At 45.5% G+C, this 20651-nt stretch overlaps 3 protein-coding genes across 3 annotated transcripts; 2 read left to right on the top strand and 1 right to left on the bottom strand.

Annotated features, from left to right (window-relative positions):
- The first annotated feature begins 1684 nt into the window (after positions 1–1684).
- Positions 1685–6802, top strand: LOC100832838 (post-GPI attachment to proteins factor 3). Its single transcript, XM_003562327.4, has 5 exons — positions 1685–2053; positions 4753–5017; positions 5098–5297; positions 5374–5561; positions 6188–6802. The coding sequence occupies exons 1-5, from the start codon at positions 1947–1949 to the stop codon at positions 6472–6474; spliced, it is 1047 nt and encodes a 348-aa protein (XP_003562375.1). The 5' UTR covers positions 1685–1946; the 3' UTR covers positions 6475–6802.
- Positions 6803–8561: 1759 nt separating this feature from the next.
- On the top strand, positions 8562–9478 carry LOC100830877. Its single transcript, XM_003559678.3, has one exon. It carries the CDS (start codon positions 8652–8654, stop codon positions 9321–9323), a length of 672 nt encoding a protein of 223 aa, XP_003559726.2. The 5' UTR covers positions 8562–8651; the 3' UTR covers positions 9324–9478.
- Positions 9479–11628: 2150 nt separating this feature from the next.
- Positions 11629–12489, bottom strand: LOC104582002 (uncharacterized protein KIAA0754-like). The gene has a single exon (XM_010231244.1). The coding sequence runs from the start codon at positions 12487–12489 to the stop codon at positions 11629–11631; it is 861 nt and encodes a 286-aa protein (XP_010229546.1).
- Between the last annotated feature and the right edge of the window lie 8162 nt (positions 12490–20651).

Raw genomic sequence — 20651 nt, forward strand, 5'->3', positions numbered from 1 at the left:
GTGTGGCACAAATTTTTTTCTATCCCGACAGATGGTGTAGATTCGAACTGATGTTGTAATGTCCTCATAGTCGGCGCCATGATATCGGGTGTCTGACACCGATATAATGCTCACACATGATTTATTTGGTCGTGCGGATACACTCAGCACACTAGGGATCACTGGACAAGAATTTACCTAAGATCATGCCCTCATATGATGAGTAATAGTCATACTCCTGCTTGGATGGTATTATATGTGGATCACTAAAGGGAAATCTCACAAGTGGGGGAGCTACATGGCTAGGATGGTCAAACTAGACGGGTGCGCCAGATCGCTAAGACTTCCATTTCACAATCAGTGGTGCTCTAGATCTCAGAGGCTTTTGTTCAATTTGGTCCTCTTGCGGGGTTCTGACCTCCTTTTATGTATACATGGTACGTAAAGTGGTGGCCGTCTTTTCTCCGAGTAGGACTCCAGGTTGTGTATTAGTAGAACTCGTGGCCTCTTTTCTAGGGGTGACCACATTAAACCTGAGACCCAAGGATCGAATCAGACTCGACAGGACCAAATTATTGGTCTATAATTGGGTCATCAATGTCCAGGTTTGGTCATTTCCCCCCTCTTATTTGGAGTATGGGTTCGATATTTGATATTCAAACCCTGAACAGACGTAAAAGCAACCCAAAACTCCTTAGAACATAATGAAGTCCTCAAACTCTTCTCTCTTGTCTTCACTATTCTTTGTTCTCGTTGTAGGATGAGCCGATGATTATGATTTAGATGCGTGGATGCACTATATGTGTATGCATGTAAGCATTATTATCGTATCATCTTGTACACGAAGAGTTTCATGTTGTTCATTCAATTCAATGGACAAGATAGTATGGACAAAAATTATTGGTTTATTTGGGTTCCATCCTTGAATATGTTTTCAGAAATTCGATCATCATTTCTTGGAACCCAAAATTCATGAACATTGAATAGACCGACTTAGGTGACAAAATAGAACGAATCACATGCCTATTATTTTCAGGTGCCCACAAGGTTTTTTCTAGGAACCCGGTTGTAGTCTACCTAGTCTGGTAGACAATGTGTTGACCATAGGACATGCACATACTCAACATGTATGACTCATATATAGCATATCAGGACACGTGTACGGTAGTACAATTATCCATTGTCAAAATAAAACTGTTAGGCTTATGAGTTGACATAACTTTCACATGCATGATAATATAACTATCTATGTCATCAAAAAACCGCTAGGCATATAGGTTGACAACTTTTATCCAACGATGGTGAATGAAACAATTCCAAATGTAGTATTTGCATTACACGTGTCGCTTATATTTCAGACGTTATAATAAGACGGCCCGTGATGGAGGAAATGATCATCTGAATTTTGTTTAAAAACATTATTACTCCCTCGGTCAACAAAGGATGTCTCAACTTTGAATACATTTATACATTAAGTCATGTCTAGATACATCCAAATTTTAACAAACTTAAGACATATTTTGTTTTTTACATATTATCACGTCTGATAACAAGCCATTCCTACGGTCCCTAGTTCTGAATCCCACTTTCACGGCCGGGTCTTTTTTCTCCGGCGCTGTCATCCCAAAATTCACATTGCAGTCTAACCTCACTCAAAATACACATTACAGCCTTTTAACCTCACTCAAATTCAGATTACAGCCTTTAACCTCACGCGTCCGTGCGACTCCGACCTCCAGCACCTCGCGAGACCCGAAGTCTCTGGCTCTGTCTACTTCGCCAGCGCCGCCGATAGCCAAATCCAGTCCTCCCCCCTTCCACTCCTAGTTCTAGTCCCCCTCCCCTCAACTACCCTGGACTGGCGTGGAGTGAAGATCCATCTGCGCTCGATCCCTTTGGCCTCTAACGAATCCCTAGCTGGTTGATGTGAGAGGTTTACGGACGGAACCCAGGGCTCGTACGCCGGGATGGCCGGAAGCAGCCTCTGGCTGGTTCAGTTGGCCTCCCTTCTTGTCATCGGATTCGTGCTCGGCTCCGTCGAGGCCAGCTTGGGTGACACTGATCTGCAGTACAGGTGAGACGAGGAAGCGTCTGCGTGCTTTATTATTCGCCAAATCGCTGTTTATTGTCTTACTTGATTCGAGGCCTTGCTGGATAAGGTGACCGTGGACTTCCGGTAGTTTTTCTCATATCAAAATGTGCCTATGGTTGTCTTTGATGGTTAATCCTTGGAGCTAGTAAGTAAATCTCAGATATATCAGACGTAGTTGCATTACTTCCGTTGATTCCTCGTCTTATTTAGTTGGTTAAAATCTTTAATACTTTTGTTCTTTGTCCAAATTTTGTTTTTTAACCTAATTAGTAGTAAACATGTACTGGAATTCACATTGGAACATCGTACAATGTAACTGCAAATATCTAAACAGGGAAAACTGCAATTTTTGGTCTAAGATGATCATTATTTGGGATTCGGATTCAGTGACTCACCATGTATCTTACTCCAGATCTGGAATCCATAGAATTGTCTAACTATGCCAGATCCAAATATTGGATTTACTATTTTCCAGTGGGTCTAAGATGGTATAAAATCTGCCTGACAATGGAACAATAGAACTAGAAATCCATAAATGATTGTCAGCACACAGTGTGTATTATTTTGCAAAATCTAATTTATATTTCTGGCTGTCGGATGAATAATTAGTCAGTTATCAGCAATCACTCTCTATAGTCTAGTGCAATTAGAAAAATGTTAGAAACGCGAATTCACTTTGGATCCAGTGACCAAGAATCACATGGGGTGAATAATATTTAAGAAGATGGTGCCAGACTTTGTATAATTTCTTCTCCCATTGTATATGCTTTCGATGCATGAAGACTAAATGGTGATACATGATTGGTATTCTTGCCATGGCAAATTAGTCTTGTCATACTTATGGATAGACAGATAGAATGGAGGTGAAATGATTAATCGTTGGATGCAAAGGAGCACTAGCTAATGATGAGATGCAACTTCTGATTTTGTATTTTACTACAGTACGTGTGTAGGGTAGTTTAGAAGGATATAGACATATTATGGCTGGAAATTTTGGAGCAGCAATTATCTACGGCCGGGGAGGTTTGGGGGGGGGGGGGGGGGCTATTTAGTAGGTTATATATATATATATCTGATTTGTGATGATGGTTTGCATGGATTGTTATTGTTATTGAAGTATCGAACAAAACCTGAGCTATTGGTTATATATTGTGTTAGTGGTAACACAGTTTTGATCTATGGCTTCCGTCTCATCAATGGACTTCCAAGAAAACCAGTTTAACTATGACAGTTTTTAGATTGGCATAATTGTCATTTCCATCACCAGCGTAGTTTGGATAGAACTGTTGTTTCAGAGCGGCACACAAATGAATCGCATGCTTTTGTAGTGCCATTTAACAGCATGGACTAAAACTACTTTACTCTCATCCTTTGGTCATCTGCTCTTATTCGAACTGCAACTTTGGACCTCTTTGGATTGCACACAGGAGTTTTATAGGAACACATTTGCAAAACAGAGGATTGTGGAACACTAGAAAATTGCAGGAATAGTCGGCTCGATAGGACATAGTAAAAACAAAGGAGATGCACGCCAATCCTACGTGGATGAGTAAGAAAAGAGGTTGGAGTGCATGTTGATTCCTATGGAATTGTTGGGACTTGGGAAGCTACAATAATCCTATGAAATTGTAGGACCTTCATTCCCTTGTACTGGGTTGGATAGGATCAAATTCCATTTTTTTTTCCTGCAACAATCCTATGATTCTCCTGCAATCCAAAAATGACCTTATTCATTTTCCATGGTGTATCTTTTAGCATGTGATTGGTTTTGTAAGTTTTTAAGGGAGTGGTTTGCTATGTGCTATTCCATGAGACATCCACCATAAATTGATTTGTATACTTTTTTGGTTATGAGATTTGTATGCCATTTGGTTATGTGAGGAAGTTTCGTACATGGGGGAGCCCAGGACATGCACGTGGTTTCTGGAAGGGACTGTGGCTAACTTGTAAGTCAAACAATTAGATAAATAATGGATGTAGAACACATAGCAGGCACTCTGATAAAAAAACAAGATGGGACACTGAGCATGGACTCTTTGCTAATGTCCATCAGACGGTGATTGTGGCGTGTGTGGCTATCACCGGTGGCAACAGATAGTTCTGAAGTTTGTAAATACCAAATTGTTCTAGATTCTGCTAAATTTTCTTGATGCCTTCAGTGTTATTTTCTATATATCTGGAATGGTGATTCTAGCACTGTTTTTTCATAGTTGGCAGACAGCATCTTAGGTATCAGTGTTAGCAGAGTTCCATCTTAAAAATTTGGATACTCTATGTCTCTGACTCTGTTGCTCACTATTGTTTCTTCTTTTGCTAATATAGTACTAAGTGGCTAAGTGGTCCACTAGGCAATTTTCTGTCATCATTGCTTTGTACTCCGTAATACTTTGTTTGACGTGATGTTGCCTAAATTTTCAAATTTGATTCTGGAGAAGATTGTTACAATATTTGAGGGGTAAGTATATACTTTCAGGTGTTGTTTATTAGGTGTGAGATATGGTTAAAGAACAATCTTCAGTTGTTATATTGATGCTGGCTTCCTTTCCCCCACTCATAAAACATGAGCTGAAACTTGCTATATTGCATAAAGTTATTTATCTATCCAACCTTCAGTTGATGTCTCTGATATTCTCACTGTTCAGAAGTTTGTGGTAATCCTAACTTTGTTAATCAACCTTCAGAACTTGTGTGGAGGAGTGTCAACGTACATCGAGTATTGGACGTAACATCATCAGCCACTGCCAGTTCCCTGAGAACAACAGCACATCTGCTGAAAGTTCTTGGTACTCACAGGAGCCCCTTTACATGCAATGGAAGCAACTAAACTGTATGACAGACTGCCGCTACTACTGCATGGTGCAAAGAGAAGAGGAAAGGCAATCACGTGGCCTCAGACCAGTTAAATATCATGGAAAATGGCCCTTCATACGTGTTTCTGTCTTCCAGGTATGTTTTTGCTTGCATGTTCTTGACTGACTATTATTTTCTGCACTGCACGTCTAACTTGTTTGCCATCTCTTTGTCAGGAGCCCCTCTCAGCTGCACTGTCTGCTATCAACTTATTGATGCACTTCACTGGTTGGCTTTCATTCTTCCTGCAAGTGAATTACAGATTACCTCTTAGACCCCAGACTAAGAGGACATACTACGAATATACTGGCTTGTGGCATATCTATGCAATATTATCAATGAATGCATGGTTCTTTAGCTCTATATTCCATACTAGGTATGCATTTGCTCAAAGTTTGGATATGATATTCTAATATTTTGTATCTTACTCAGCACCATTCTTCATCTTTTAGGGATATCGACTTGACTGAGAAATTGGATTACTCTTCAGCTGTGGCTCTACTTGGATACTCTTTAATCCTCTCGTTGATAAGAACTTTCAATGTCAAGGATGAGGCTACAAGGGTGATGTTTGCTGCACCTATTTTGGCATTCGTTACAACACACATCTTGTATCTTAACTTCTATGACCTTGACTACGGTAAAGTTTCTTCTACTTTTACCATCTTTATACAAGTTTATCCTGCATATATAAGATTAAATATTTTTAGTGGGCTCGACAATCTGGAGCTGTTCTTTTTAGCATGTTTTGTTGTGTTACAAGTGACAGCCACATATATAATTTTAGTAACAATAGCTGTGACGAAATATTTTTCATTAATGAACTACTTAAGGGCATGTACAATGGGGTGATGTCAATGTTCTCTTAATAATGCCACACAGGATAATTGCTGATGTGGAAGAGAGAAATGAAAAAAAGGTGTGAAACTTCTCTTAACTAAGAGATGATCTCTTCACAAGAAAGATAAGACAATTTTTCCCATTGTACTAGATTTCATATTTTCATTACATTTATTTATTAATTTTGATTCATTCAAGCATTAATTACAAAATATGATGTCAGGAGATAACCTATTATATAACATGTTTAATTGTCTTCTCTAAATGATGTGAAACGCATAAAAAAGAGAGCAAGTGTTCTCTACCATTGTACATGCCCTGATAGTTGTGTTTTTCGGTTTGGTTACACAAACTTGCCATTTATTGTACTTCCACAAGTATACTTAGGCATATTTATCTATGTTTTCTGTTGAATCACTTTTTCAGGATGGAACATGAAAGTATGTGTGGTGATGGCTGTGGTTCAACTTCTTGCTTGGGCAATCTGGGCAGGTGTAACCTGTCATCCTTCACGATTCAAGCTTTGGTTCGTTGTATTTGTAGGAGCTCTGTCCATGCTTCTTGAAGTCTATGACTTTCCTCCATATAAGGGATACGCTGATGCACATTCGCTGTGGCATGCCTGCACTATTCCTCTCACATATCTCTGGTGGAGCTTCATTAAAGACGATGCAGAATTCCGTACCTCAACACTTATTAAGAAGGCAAAGTAAGGCAGGACAGATTGTTAACTTAGGTCTCGAGGACATACTTGCTATCATGCGTCAGCAAAAGCTCGTTACGTTTGAGCTCGTCCCATTAACCGAAACTGGTTGTTCATCGTTCAGCCTCACTATTTTGGTCTGTGAACTCGGCATATTGTTTCTGGCGTATCTTTTGGTTTTGTCCTCCTGATTTGTATTTTAATGACTTGAACAATTGTTCTGTAATAGAAAAGACATCATCTTTATGTTAGAATTATGTCCCGGAGGCAACCACCAAGATTATTGTACTCTGTTATGCTCATGATATTAATGGACAATATGTTATCTTGTTCCTTGAGCATAATTTATATATTGGTTAAACAAGTATATGACATTTTGTGAAAGTATATCTATCTTTGTTTTGTAATGGTTATGCGAAACTGGTCCCTGGTGGTGTATCATATGACACATATGAACAATAGACTAGTACTGGCAGATTTTGCGTGGTGGCACTATCTGTTCTTCGACGTAGAATTCGAAGCTGTCACCGCCGGAATTAGATTGGAAGGCTACGCTGCCGATCTCCACGGAGCCGTCCTGCATTCTCACCGTCTCAATCTGTACCGAACGAGCCACTTCCCTTCTGTCGCCGCGTCGCTGCCAGCCTGCCACTTGACCTAAAAATAACTAGCCCTAATCCATGGTGGGCCGAGCAGGTTCGGCAAAAACCACACCCCCTTGCCTTGCTCCGTGGGCCAGCCCAAGCGGCCATCCCTCGCGTGCTACTTTTTTTTCTTTCTGCGTCTCCTGACACTCTTGCCTGTCAGCGACTCTTATCCTTCGGCCACTGAGAAAATTCAGAAATTGTAAGGCTTGTAAAATTCAGATTTGATTGTTGAAAAAAAGTAAAACTAGTCTTGCCCCGGATGCCCTGTTTGCATCCAGGGCTTGATTCGGCCCTTGGTTTCGGTATCTGGGTTTAGGCGGTGATTTTGGGGATCCTGGCCGACCAAACGAGGCCTTAGCAGGAAGGTTTTTTAAGTTGTTTCTGTCCACTGAAAAAGGCCGGGACTCAGAGGTAATTTCAGGAACCAAATGAGCCCTTAAGGCCTCGTTTTGTTGCAAAGGAATTGGAGGGGAAACACAGTGATTAACGTGGATTTGAACTAAAAGTCTGGAGTTCTCCGTGTATACCCATCGGGTGGGCAGAAACGAACGAGTATCAAGATTTATCTTCTGTATCTAAGTAGGAGAAATTTGATTTCTCTTAACATGAAAGCATGACACATCATCATATCATTAATCTGTTTGCACATATTCAATGGAAACTCATATTTATTACACATGCATGCAGCGTACTTTTCATTTTGAATACTCTTTTGTTGCAATTCAATTTTCGCTCACATATGTTAACTTACGCAACAATGTGCGGTACATCATCTAGTATCTCATGTGTGGGATGACAGGGGGTGCACAAAACATGGTACTCAACTTGTTTGAAGCAATTCGCAATGCTTACGGCAGAAAGAAACAACACATATCAGCTAACACTTGGTATACTGGCCTTAAAAAACAAAGGGTTACCAGTTGGTACTCGATGGACGAGACGACATGGACACCCAACAGAACGTGAGGACCAAGCAGAGTACAGACCTTGGACATGCTACAAGGAGTTACTTGCATATCCATTATATCATTTTAGTTGGACGATCGAGACATATCACATTGGACCTCATGCATGTTTTTTTTATATACTCCTTGAGTTTAGGGCTGTCTAGCTAAAGGGATCGGCCGGGGTGCTCGGGTAGTCGAACGAGTAAAAAACTCGATCAAATTTGGCATTTTGCCGTGAAAATTAACTGATAAAGTAAACGTATCCCGTATCCAACACGTACGCGCCATGCATATTTTAAATCTTACTGTCAATTCTTACATTCCCTAGTTTATGAACGAATGACTAAACGAAGGGGGGCAGTGGATCGATAGTCCGATAGATACACACGCCACGGCGTCATACCGTGCTTGCTGGTCCAACGCACAGCATGCATATCCGTACGGCACCATGCACCGTGAAACAAAATCTAGCCCTCCTCTTCGTTAAAACTCCTCCTCCCCAGCAACATTGCAACTCAGTCACTCGCAATCGCATTAGTCAAAGAAAGAAAAAAAAACTCAGTCACTCGCACCCCGCTCGAAGCAAATTAAGAATGGCCTCACCCGCCAACGAAGCCCCCGCTGCCCCGCCGCCCTCCATGGCCATGCCATTGCCCAAGGAAGACAACGTCCACGACCACGACGACCTCCACCGGATCAATAAGAGCCGACGCCGCCGCTGCCGCTGCATCTGCCTCCTGGTGACCCTGGGCGCGCTCCTGCTGCTGGGAATCACTCTCCTCGTCCTCTTCCTCACGGTGCTCCGCGTGCGTGACCCGAGCACGCAGCTGCTCTCGGCGCGCTTCGTGGGCCTCCAACCGAGCCTGAACCAGCTCAACTTCACCGTGCTGCTCACGGTGTCCGTGCACAACCCGAACCCGGCCTCCTTCTCCTACGATTCCGGCACCACGGGGATCTGGTACAGGGGCGCCCACGTCGGCGACGCCCAGGTCGACCCGGGCCACATCCCCAGCAAGGGCGACGGGGTCCTGCAGCTCGAGCTCACGGTGCTCACCTCCAGCTTCATGGCGGACCTCGCGCAGCTGCTCAAGGACCTCGAGGCCGGCGCCTTGCCGCTCGACTCCAGCGCAAGGATCCCCGGGAAGGTGGCACTCCTTGGCGTGTTCAAGCTGAAGGTGGTGGCTTACTCCGACTGCCACATCGTCATCGGCTTCCCCGACATGAGGATCCGCAGCCAGATGTGCCATGATCACGCCAAGCTCTGATCGGATTTCCACTTCTTCTTGTTGCGAGTCTGTTTGATCTCATGCTACACGTACGTTCCTACTTGCAAGCGTCAGTTAATTAATTAACGAGAAGGACTCCGGAGTTCTCTATCTCACGGTGCATGATGATGATACTGCCGTATGGACTTTTCTTATTTGAAATGTATTTTAGCTGATCGATCATCTGTAGATGGTACTAGTCCATTTCAATCTAAATCTATTACTCCACTCTCTCCGTCCCATATTAAATGACTTTCTATTACATTTATCTAGACGTTTTTTAAGCATAGATACGTCCATATTTAAACAAATTTGAGTCACTTAATATGAGACGGAGGGTGTATAATTTTGGTTAGAGCTCTATTCTTTTTTACATTACTTGTCAGAAAAAATACCAAAACAAAATGAAGTCCTGAGATGGACTAAATTGCAGTCGAGTTTCAAAAAGCGAAACTCACGTACTGCTTTAGAAACTGGAGGTGTTTATCTTTTGGGGAGGCAGAGTGCAGAATGTGCGACGTGGGAACTACACCATACAAACCAAGTCCTGATTATTTCCAACAATCTTGAGGAGTGCATCCAAACATGCACATAACCGAATCGTTAGATTGACATCGATTGCGATATTCACTCAGGAAGCTTGTTTTCAAAGATGGCAATCCTTGGAAAACACCTCCATAACAAAATAAAGTATATTCAAGCATAGAAAGGCAACTACATGCATGTCTTGCGTGGCAAAGCATAATCTACTCCCTCCGTCCAACAAAAGATGTCTAAAGTTTGTCAAAATTTGAATGTACCTATACATGACTTAGTGTATAGATGCATTCAAATTTAGTTAAAGTAATTGAGACATCCTTTGTTGGAGAAATAAAATAAAAATGTACAGTACACAGAAAGAAAGATAGAAACAATAATCCTATCTTATCCTGGGATTTGATTGTGCCTTTGCCCTTAAGTGGACATATGTGCAACCAACTTTAGAATAATTCAAGGTGCAGTAATCCGGTACCGTGAAAACCGCTCAGCACATAAGAAAGCGAGCCAGGTTGCACATGTCACCACGACTAGGTTTTACAGGGTGAAGTTTTGATGTGTTCTTTGGCTGCCTGCACTTTCGGGTCAAGTGGTCGGAGTTGGTCAGTTGGACACTTTTACGGGACTTGACCTTGATCCTTGTTATACTAGCTTAAGAGACTAAAGGTGTCCCTGGGGTGCCGCCTAAGAGACTACGTCTACCTTAAGAACAAGGCATATCTACGCCATATCCATACCATAAGAAAAGAAGCGACATGCACAACGACAAATGCCTTAGACGCGACAGATTACCACGCGCTTCCGTTTTAGATACGACGCATGCCTTTTTTTTTATGCGCGTGCATGCGCAGGAAGCGACGACTCACACAGTAAGTGCGGGCAGTCAGCGACAGACCCATCGGGTAGATTGGCCCAATAATTAGAAATTATTGAAAAAAATAGAAAAAAAAATCGCGGTGTATTTGCCCACCAAATATTAAAATGGAATGTGTACCCCACTCAGTATTGAAAAGCTGCTGAGTCCGCCACTGCTGCCAGTGGAGTGCCCTCCGCTGCCTACATTCAAATCAAAGACATCATGTGTGGTCAACAATGACATCGCATTGATGTGACTTTGCTACCACCACACTAACACTTCTCATGTTGATCACATCGCACTGGCAATGTCGTTGATGACGTCCTGTTTACTTTACAAATGGGGATGGGTTCAGACCATCACCGCCGGCTTCTAGCTGAATCCTCGTGACGGCCTTGTGTCGTTGGTCATATACGCTACCCAACCTGTATGTTCCGTGCACACATATACACTATATATGTGAGATGAGAACTACACCATACAAACCAAGTCTTGATTATCTCCGACAATCTTGAGTTACGCATCCAAACACTCACATAACCGAGTCATTAGATTGACATCAATTGCGATATTCCCTCAGGAAGCTTGTTTGCAAAAATGGCAATCCTTAAGAACCACCATCATAACAAAAAATTTATTCAAGCATAGAAATGCAACATGTCTCCCCGGGCAAAGCATTCTCTAGGATTAAAAACAAAAGTACAGTACACAGATAGAAAGATGAAAGAAAAAAGAATTAGCGAAGAATTGAAAACGCTAGCAGCTGGCCGCCAAATTAAGGCGCTGTTGATCGACTTGAAACTGCCATCCCGAGGACCGGAAACGGACGTACGTTTGCAGTCAACACGCCAGCGCGGCCGCGCAAAGCTCTGGAGTTCTTCGCCGTCAGGCCACAAAGCTCTGGAATTCTAATTAAACCTCCGGCATGTCGTTGAGGTCCATCCTGTGCCACGCGATCGCCGCGGCGGCCGCGGCTCGAAGCTTTCTCGGCTTGCTCCCGCCGCAGGCCTGGCTGCGCCTGACGTGCCAACGGAGCGCGGAGGAGCTGGGGAAAACCGCGGCGCAGAACTCGCACGGGTACAGCCTCCCTCGGTCCGGATGGCTCGTCACGTGGACTTTCAGGCCCCGGGACGTGCTGAACGTCTTCCGGCAGACCCCGCATTCGTGCCGCGGGGGTTGTTGTCTGCCGCGGGAGCTCGAAGAAGAACCCACCGCCAGCGTCTCTTGCTGTTCTGGCGCTTGGATCTCCGCGGCCAGGGCTTGTTCTTCTTCTGTCACCACCTCCTGCTCTGCCGGTAGTACATTATTTGGTCCGACAGCGACTGCCGGGGACGGTGGCACTTGTTGCCTGGGGGTTAGGCTCGGGGTAGTAGTAGTAACCATGTCCGCCGGTGCCAACACCGGGGAAGGGGATTGCACAGTCAGGATTACCTCATCGCGGCCTACGCTTGCACGGGCGGCGGCGACCACCGGCGTGGAAGGTGGGCTTGGGGCAACCACGTCCACCGAAGCCGCCGGTGCTTGGCTGGCCACCGCTGCAGCTGGCGCCGCTTGGTGGGCTACGAGCGGTGCCGCGGGCGCCGGGGGCTCTGCAACGTCGTCCGCGAGGAACGCCAGAGGAGGATCCTCACGAACGCCGCGGGACAGCATCAAGAGAGAAACTGCGAGGCACTCCTCATCGGGGCTGAGTCCGCAGCCAGGCGAGACCACCGCCGGTAGAGCTGGTTGCTCAGTCAGTGGCATCGTTGGCATGCGGCGGGCGCTGAGGGCCATGGGATCTTTGATGCTATCACAGAGCTAGCGAGGGAGGAAGAGATGGATTTTCTTTCCTCGAGATTACAAGGGGAGGAGGAGATCGATAAATGGTCTCATCAGAGCAGGAGACTGATGTGTTTGCTCTGCTCTGCTGGATAGAAAGGCAGAGACCCCCAGACTAGTAACGCCTCGGCCGCCCAGGTGACCAGGTCCTCGAGAACTAGTAACGGCCACGTTGGCACGTTGCTGCCAGACTAGAGTGGGGAAGAGAATTGAAGACGTTACTATGGGCGCTTCCTTTTTTTTTTCGACCCTATGCGCTCGGGGTTCTGGGAAAAAATTCGGTCTCTTCCTGGACCTACCAGTCTAACGTAAATCGACATTTTGATTTAAATTAAAATTGTGAAGCCTCACCTCAAACGAAAATTTAAATCTCTGATTATTGCAGCAAAAATAATCTTGCATGGAGCAAAAATTTCAATATTGTACCTCTTCCGACATTTATGAAAATTTTCAGTATGCAAATCCACGTCATTTGTTTCGGGAGGAGTAACATTTTACTCATGGCCTATCAAAAGACATGAAAAATTGTTGTAACATCTTAGACACATCTATGTATCAACATTTGCATGCATGCTACAAAACTCCATTAGTAACAAGAAATTATTGAGATCTGTTGCAACAAAAAAAAGGTTGCAATGTTGCAAAGTATACACACAGAATCATTGCAACCTTGTCTATGTGTACACAACAAAACATATACGAGCTTGCAAACAATCTTGACGGCCCCTTCTTTTTTCCAAATTGCATTTCAACATCAGCAAATGGAGCCACATGACTTCACAGGCTCGGAGTCGCTCGCTAGTCTTAGCCTCATTGGAGCATGCAAGTTCGACCTATCATGGAACCATTCTACATGGTCCCAAAATCTTTCCGAGCTCGGCACTATCAAGCGTGAAATCACCTTTTCTAACTAGCTCCACCGTGAAGTCTTCCATGGCCGCTCTGATTAAACTTTTTTCTTTTCCTCTTTTAGTTTTCCTATATTTGGTCCATCATCTTTCTAAATTCTGGCCCAACCCAACTTAGTTTTCTACATTTGGCCAGTATTTCTCCAGTTTTGGCATAATATTACCTATTTTGTTTTTTCTATTTGGGTCTCGGTCCCCGTTAGGCTTGAATGGACCGGCCCGGCCGCCGAGCTACACTGCCGTGCTTGGGCCTTCAAGGGGCCCTATATAGCCGGGATTATGGGGCCCGGGCTAGGCCCGTTTAACTGGGGACGGCCCAGCCCGATGGCCAGCTATAACGGGGTTCCGCGGTAATGGGAAGCTAATTTTTTTGAAATAATACGAATTTTTTAATCATTTTCGAAAATAATATGCGTTTTTCAAAATTTACAAAAATAATGCGGCCTCGGCCCGGGCGAGGCCGAATGGGCCCAGTCGGCCTGGCCCAAGCCGATTAGACCTAGTCGGCCTCGGTCAGGCCGACTGCAGGCCGCCGGCCTAGTCCGTGGGGGCCCCACGCGCCAGTCGGCCTAGCCCAGGCCGATTGAGCCCAGTTGGCTTCGCCCAGGCCAACTGGAAGTAATTCCATTTTTTCCCTGCGCCGATTCGAAATAATTCCATTTTTTTCTTCGGATCCTTCCGGTCTTTTGAACTAAAATACTCGACAACATGGATAAAAGTAACACGCCGAATCCGATTTCGCCGCTAGTTCGTTGCATGAGCAACGCATACACGGCCGAGGCCCATTTTTTCTCTCGAATCCTTGCGGTTTTTTGAGCTAAAAGACTTGACAACTTGGATAAAGAGTAACATATATCGATAATTTGCTAGACAATTTCTGTGTCGATTCTTTGCGGTTTGTTTGAATTGAAAGACTTGACATTTGGATAAATTAACATACATCGATAATGTTCTGGTTACGGAACTAAGGCATGACTAAATTAACATACATTGGTAATACCGCAATTGGACATAATTAAAGATAGCAAATACATTAGAAACACAAACACTACTGAGTCCACTTAGGCCATTTTCCGCTCGTATCGCCACGTTCTTCTGCAGCCTTTGCCACGGCGGCCCTTTCTCTTTGCCTCTCCCTTTCTGCCTCACGAGCATCCTTGCGCCTTCGTTCCTTCTCTTGCATCTCAAGCGCTTTCTCCCTGTTTTTCCTTAGTGCTTCGTCAATCCAACGACGTTGTTCCTCCCTATGCTCTTTCATCTCTCTCTCTTAATCCTCTTTCTCCTGGGCTGCAGCTTTTTCCGCACGCTCCTCCGCGTGGAAACGCTGCCATGCATTTCGGGACCTTGTTTTGATCTCTTCCACCGCCCAATCCGGCATCTCCGTGTCAATCCAACGATACATCATACCTAGGGGCGGAGGAGATTACAAAAAAGCCTACTGTTACAAATCTGTTATGACACAGAAAACATGTTTTAGAACACCTAAATGTGCTTACCGGAGGCTTGTCGTACGGCGAAACCGGGACAGGTGGTTCATACTCATAGTTCGCGCACATGAAAAACTTCATGCCCAGCTTATCTGAAAAATCTGTCACCTCCTTCACCTTGCATAGATTGCCGCACCAACACCTGAGATGTTCCACCCCCCGAGGCAACATCGCATCTTTCATCCTCCTCGGCCTCTCGCCTTGGTCCGAGCAAGGCAAACTCATTTGGGACACTGGAATATTGGAAAAAACAGAAGTGGGAAGGATGCTTGGATGACTACCGGAGATGAGGTATTTGTAGGCTCTCAAACTCATTCTCCCGCCACCGTTTCCCTCCTCTTTTTCTCGCTTGGTTTTCCCGCCTCCTTTTCGCACCACCGTTTCCCGCCTCCTTTTCGCGCCACCGTTTCTCGCCTCGTTTTCCCGCCAGCATTTCCCGCCTCGTTTTTGCGGCACCGTTTCCCGCCTCCTTTTACCGCCACCATTTCCCGTCTATTTTAAGTTGTCGGTTTTAATTTCAGTCCTGCCGTTATTTATATGCAAATGTAACTTGAATAAGAATGCGAAAATTAGTAACATGTCTCTCTCATACATAGGACCTACATCCAAATATCAGGCACGGCGTCTGGGACGGCGTTCCGAGGGTGCCTGTGGCGTGGTCCAGCCATACCTATGAGGTGGCACTACGTTGCGCAGAGGAATCACGGACCCATCCTCACGATACTGTGTATCCTCCTGTGTGGGGTCTGGTGGCGGAGTACTGAACATCCAGCTGTGTTGGATAGAATAGTCCTCTCCTTGAGCGTGATCCTGCTCACTACCCCACGAGGGTTCGGACAACGACGAGTGATGCCCGTAGGCTCCTGCATGTGGGAAAGTACTTAGCATTACAATTGCGTAGCAGTCATGGTAATGAACACAATAGATAGAAATATACATACCCTGTGGCTGGGTCTGTGGACGAAACTCGAAGTTCATCCTGGGACTCTGCTGGTGCTGCCACGACGAACCTCTAGCCTCAAAAGAGGGCTGATGCTGGTGCCACACCGAACCTCCAGCCTCAAAAGAGGGCTGCTGCTGGTGCCAATAGTCGAAAGAAGACTGCGGCTGGTGCCACGACGAACCTCCGGCCTGCTCAGGAGGTGGTGGCCTGGGCGTCGACTGCTCTGGTATACGTGGACGCGGGTGGTGTCGGGGGTGCGGTGCTTCCTACTGACGTGGCCGCTGCTGATGCGTGGAGTGACGAGGGGGCCGTACGGACGCCTGGTGGTGAACGACGTCCGAAGTGCGGGTGCACGTGATAGCCACGTAAACAGAGTGTAGCTTCTCCTCCATTCGTCTAAGCCAGGACCGGTGCGGCTCCCGTGGTAGTAGAAGTGGCCCGGTCGAAAGCAAACGTCCATACGCAGCGAACTCGGCCTGTAAATCCTGTGTCAACTGAGCCTGCAATTGGCACGAAGAGTATTACATATATATGGCAAAGTACGTAACAAACACATGCATTATGTTAAGAGAAGATACTTACCGCGTGCTGTCTAGAACCTAAAGTAGACTGGCTAGGGTACATATCTTGCAAACTCAGCTCGGCTATCTCCTGGGGGTGAGAGTGCTGAATGATGGTCAATCGGGTAGCTGTCATGTACCTCTGCAAATATCCGTTGAATAGATCGAGATCGAAGGCCGCCAATGGCCAAACCCGTGTCGTCGCAGTCTCCCACTCTGTGACGTACAACTGAACCCTCTGCAGCCACTGAGTCTGGGTCCTAGTACTTCCCTTCCTGGTAAACCTGAGATCGCAATAGAAAGTTGAACAATTAAATTATGGACAATTCTGGACGACAATCATAAATTGGAGAACTGCACATACCTGTGGACGACCTGTGGAAGTGGATCCTCCGTCGGTGGAGGAACGACCAACTGGCGTGCCCCAAACTGCCTCATGACCCTCTGCTGGGCCATCTCCTCCACGTAGACGTCGAAGATGATCTTTGATTTTGTCATCCAGTAAGCGTAATCTCTCGTGCAGACCGTGGACATCCCGCCAGGGTATCTACCCTCGATGGTGTGCTGTGTGTACGGCTCCCAGACAACCACCTTAGAGTGCAACATGTCGAACTGCTCGTTGAATGATGGGTAGCAATTCCTGACCTGATCGTGTGCAAAGCGTCTTTGTAAAAAAAAGAAGTTAGCTTCATTCATGGTTTATGTAAACTAATGTATGAATTTCATATTCGACATACCTTGCTACGTGTCCAAATTGTCGCGAAAGTAGGCAGGTCGATGTGTTCTAAGTCAAACAACTCCTGCTCAGGGTTAGGGTGATCACCCGTAACGTCTGGTCGGCCGATAGAAAACCTCTCCCACGACCAGAGCTGCAACAATAAAGGACATCCAAGCAGGGCTGACTTGGGCGACGCAAGCTGGCAAGCGTTGCACATACCTCGGTACGTAGCAGCTAAGACGGCCGAACCCCAACTCCTCTGTGTGATGTCGTCACCACAAGTTGCATTCGCGATCTCCACTGCAATAGGGATGTAGCGTGCGCTAATGGTGGTGACGTGGTTCTCGGTGAACATCACCTTCCCGAGAAGCCACATTATATATGCCTCAAGACTCCGAGTGATCTGAGGCTCAGTCATTTGGGTCTCTGGATACCCAAACTTCTGAATCTGCATGCAACAAAAACCAAGTTTTAGTAAACCCATGCAAGTATATGAGCCATGCTCTTAGATATATTAACTTAAAACACATCGATCTAACCTGGTAATTGAGCAACCAATCTAGCTTAGGTCCGTGAGCCTCCGAGGTGAGTGGCCCAGCTCCGGCAAGAATACCTTGAAAACTAGGGCACAAATTAACACATAGTTCCACATAGAGTACAACTTAAAATACAGGGCACGAATTAACACATACCTTGAAAGCGTAGTGCCATACCCTCCTGCCAATCAGCTGGTGCCTGCAACGGTCCTATGGGATGACCCACCAATGGTAGTCCCAGCAGCATCGACACATCTTGGAGAGTAGGAGCCATCTCTTCCCAGCGGAAGTGAAACGTGTGTGTCTCGGGCCTCCATTTGTCCACTAAGCAGCTAAGCAGCGACTGGTCAACTTGTACCCGTGTAGAGTTGAAGCCTCATCGCTCGCCCTCTACCATTTCCGCACGAGTTGGCTCAACAAGTCGTGCGAAAGGTAAAAGGCCAGCCCACTTCAAACTGCATAAATAAAATGGATATGCAAGAGATTAATAAATAAAATGTAAATGCAAGGGATTATTGAATGAAATGTACATGCAAGGGATGAATAAATAAAATGGACATGCAATGGATGATTGAATAAATACCGCTGAATCCAGGCAGGATGTATCATCCAATTTTCCTTAGGAGTGCGCATGACAAGGGGCTCGACACTCTCAGGATGCCCCACCAATCGAGCAGCCCGATGCTTACTCTCAATCTCTAGAGATAGCAACGATGCTCTCTCCAATTTGTGCCTGCAACATTTATAAACATAGTTAGACATACAAATTAAAGTTAAGCATAGTTAAACCGAGAGTACATACTAAAACATAGTTGAACAAAACATAGGGCACAAATTAACACTTAGTTTCACAGAGTACAAAATAAAACTTAGTTCTACATAGAGTACAAATTAACACATAGTTTCACGGAGTACAAATTAACACATAGTTTCACATATAGTACAAATTAAAACATAGGGTATAAATTAACACATAGTTTCACATATGCATGATAAGCCTAGTTTCTTCCTCTCCCTCGTCGTCCACGTCTCCCTCTTCCACGGGCAGTAGCTTCACCAGTACCGAAAGTTGGACAATAAGTGTTCCTGTGGCCAAAATGGTTGCATAGAAAACATTGTCGTGACGGTCCTCCGGCTTCAGATTCATCCATATCATTTCGGATGCGCCTGGACGGGCGTCTGCCTGTGCCTGTCCGCAGTAGCCCGGGGTTAGGGATGTACTGCCTTTCACCAGGGGTTACCTTGTTGAAATTGCCCATTGCACAAAACCCTAGCATCTCACTCGTCCATGTGCTAAGCACAGACTCTTTCAGGTAATAGGGAGACACAAATGAGATTGCGTCCATCCCTAGCTGCCCGCAAGCAGCAAGTACATGTGAGCAAGGAAGGGGTTTGTTGCAGGTGCACTCACACGTTGGCCACTCTTCATTTCCAATCTTCACCTCCTGTGTCCTCAATTCATTTCCAACGCCGAACTTGTCAGTTGGCAAGCGCACCTCAAACCTGTGTTCTTGATTACCAATGGCGACGACAGTATGAGACCTAGCTTTTTCCATCTTTTCATCCATGTACTTCATAATCTTTTCACAGTACCGTGTATTTGGGTTGTTCATGATATGCATTTCAGCTCTCTGGCGTCTTTCTCTGAAATACTTCACCGTGCCATGGAAAATACCCTCGACGATGGCTGTAAGTGGTAAACCCCTATTTCCCCTCAGGACAAAGTTGTATGTCTCTGCCAGGTTAGTAGTCATGACGCCGTACCTAGCACCATGTGTGTCGTGCAGCAAAGACCACCGCTGCAGAGGCTCGTGCTCTATCCACTGCTGGAAGTTTTTAATCTGCCTCCCAACCCTTCTCCTAGTGACGGGTGGGTCTTGACCAATGGCGGTCAAGATCTGCCCCCTGTATTTGCTAGTGAGAAAAGTGCCATCTACGCATAACACCGGTCGACAATGATGGAAAGCTTTGACGCATACACCGAAAGTGAAGAACAGTCGTTGCAGCACCCTCACAGTTGGATACTCTGGGTGCAGGAAGTGTTGGATGTCGACATAGGTGCCTGGATTACGGGCTTGCAGTGTATGGAGGAGGCGGGCAACAGAGTTGTACGAGTCGAAAAACGAACCAAATCTTTCCTCAAGAGCCCTCTGCTTAGCCCTCCAAGCCTTGCCATACGAAATGTTGTACTTAAACCTTACCCTCACCTTATGCATGATGGCCTTCACTTCCATTGCTTTGCTCTCCACTATCTCCGTGTAAAGCAACCGAGCAAGAAGCGTCGACGAGAGGTTACGATGGTCTTGAGGGATACTGGGAATGACACATCTGTGCAACACCAAGTCACTCACAACCCAATCTGAACATAGCCATGCACCCTCCCGGGACAATCTATTTGTTCGCACTCCATTGTCAGATATTTTTGTGAAGAGACAGTTGTTTTGAAAAACTTTTGCGTGGACATTGCCCAAGCAACTATGGCATCCTGCGGATGTTTCTTGTCAGGAAATCGGCACCCTTCGGAATGTTGTTCTGATGATAGTGCCATGCAGAGTCGTGCCCATCGTTCACGGTCATAGCTGAAGAGAAGTGCTGATTCCATGATGCAGGAATCGGCACCTCCTCTTCGTCTGACTCATGAGACTCATCGTCATAAGAACTACGACCATCTGTATCTTCATCCTCCATCTCGTTCTGCAAGTGACCATCTTCTTCGTCCGCATCTGCCTCGCCAGTGTGCTCATCCTCTCCTACTGCCTCGGAGCTCTGGCCTGATTCATAACCACCACCTCCAGCATTCGACACAGAGTTTGCATTGGACAAGTCATAACTTGATTCACCCTCGCCTTCAACTGGATTGGTCTCATGAGCGACAACCTGGATTAAGGCGACAGGTGTAGTTCCCCTTTTCTCGCAACTTTCTAACCAGCGCACCCACTTTGATGTCAGGTCTATCGGCCTCAAA

The sequence above is a fragment of the Brachypodium distachyon genome, chromosome 1 (assembly GCF_000005505.3).
Source record: "Brachypodium distachyon strain Bd21 chromosome 1, Brachypodium_distachyon_v3.0, whole genome shotgun sequence".
In the NCBI taxonomy this organism is placed as follows: domain Eukaryota; kingdom Viridiplantae; phylum Streptophyta; class Magnoliopsida; order Poales; family Poaceae; genus Brachypodium; species Brachypodium distachyon.

What these genes read in the sequence shown, in the direction of transcription:
- LOC104582002 (XM_010231244.1), bottom strand. Translation starts at nt 12,489, where the DNA reads ATGGCCCTCAGCGCCCGCCGCATGCCAACGATGCCACTGACTGAGCAA.
- LOC100832838 (XM_003562327.4), top strand. Translation starts at nt 1,947, where the DNA reads ATGGCCGGAAGCAGCCTCTGGCTGGTTCAGTTGGCCTCCCTTCTTGTC. An exon ending in GACACTGATCTGCAGTACAG is followed by an intron (nt 2,054 to 4,752) that starts GTGAGACGAGGA and finishes ATCAACCTTCAG; the next exon opens with AACTTGTGTGGAGGAGTGTC. An exon ending in CTTCTATGACCTTGACTACG is followed by an intron (nt 5,562 to 6,187) that starts GTAAAGTTTCTT and finishes TCACTTTTTCAG; the next exon opens with GATGGAACATGAAAGTATGT.
- LOC100830877 (XM_003559678.3), top strand. Translation starts at nt 8,652, where the DNA reads ATGGCCTCACCCGCCAACGAAGCCCCCGCTGCCCCGCCGCCCTCCATG.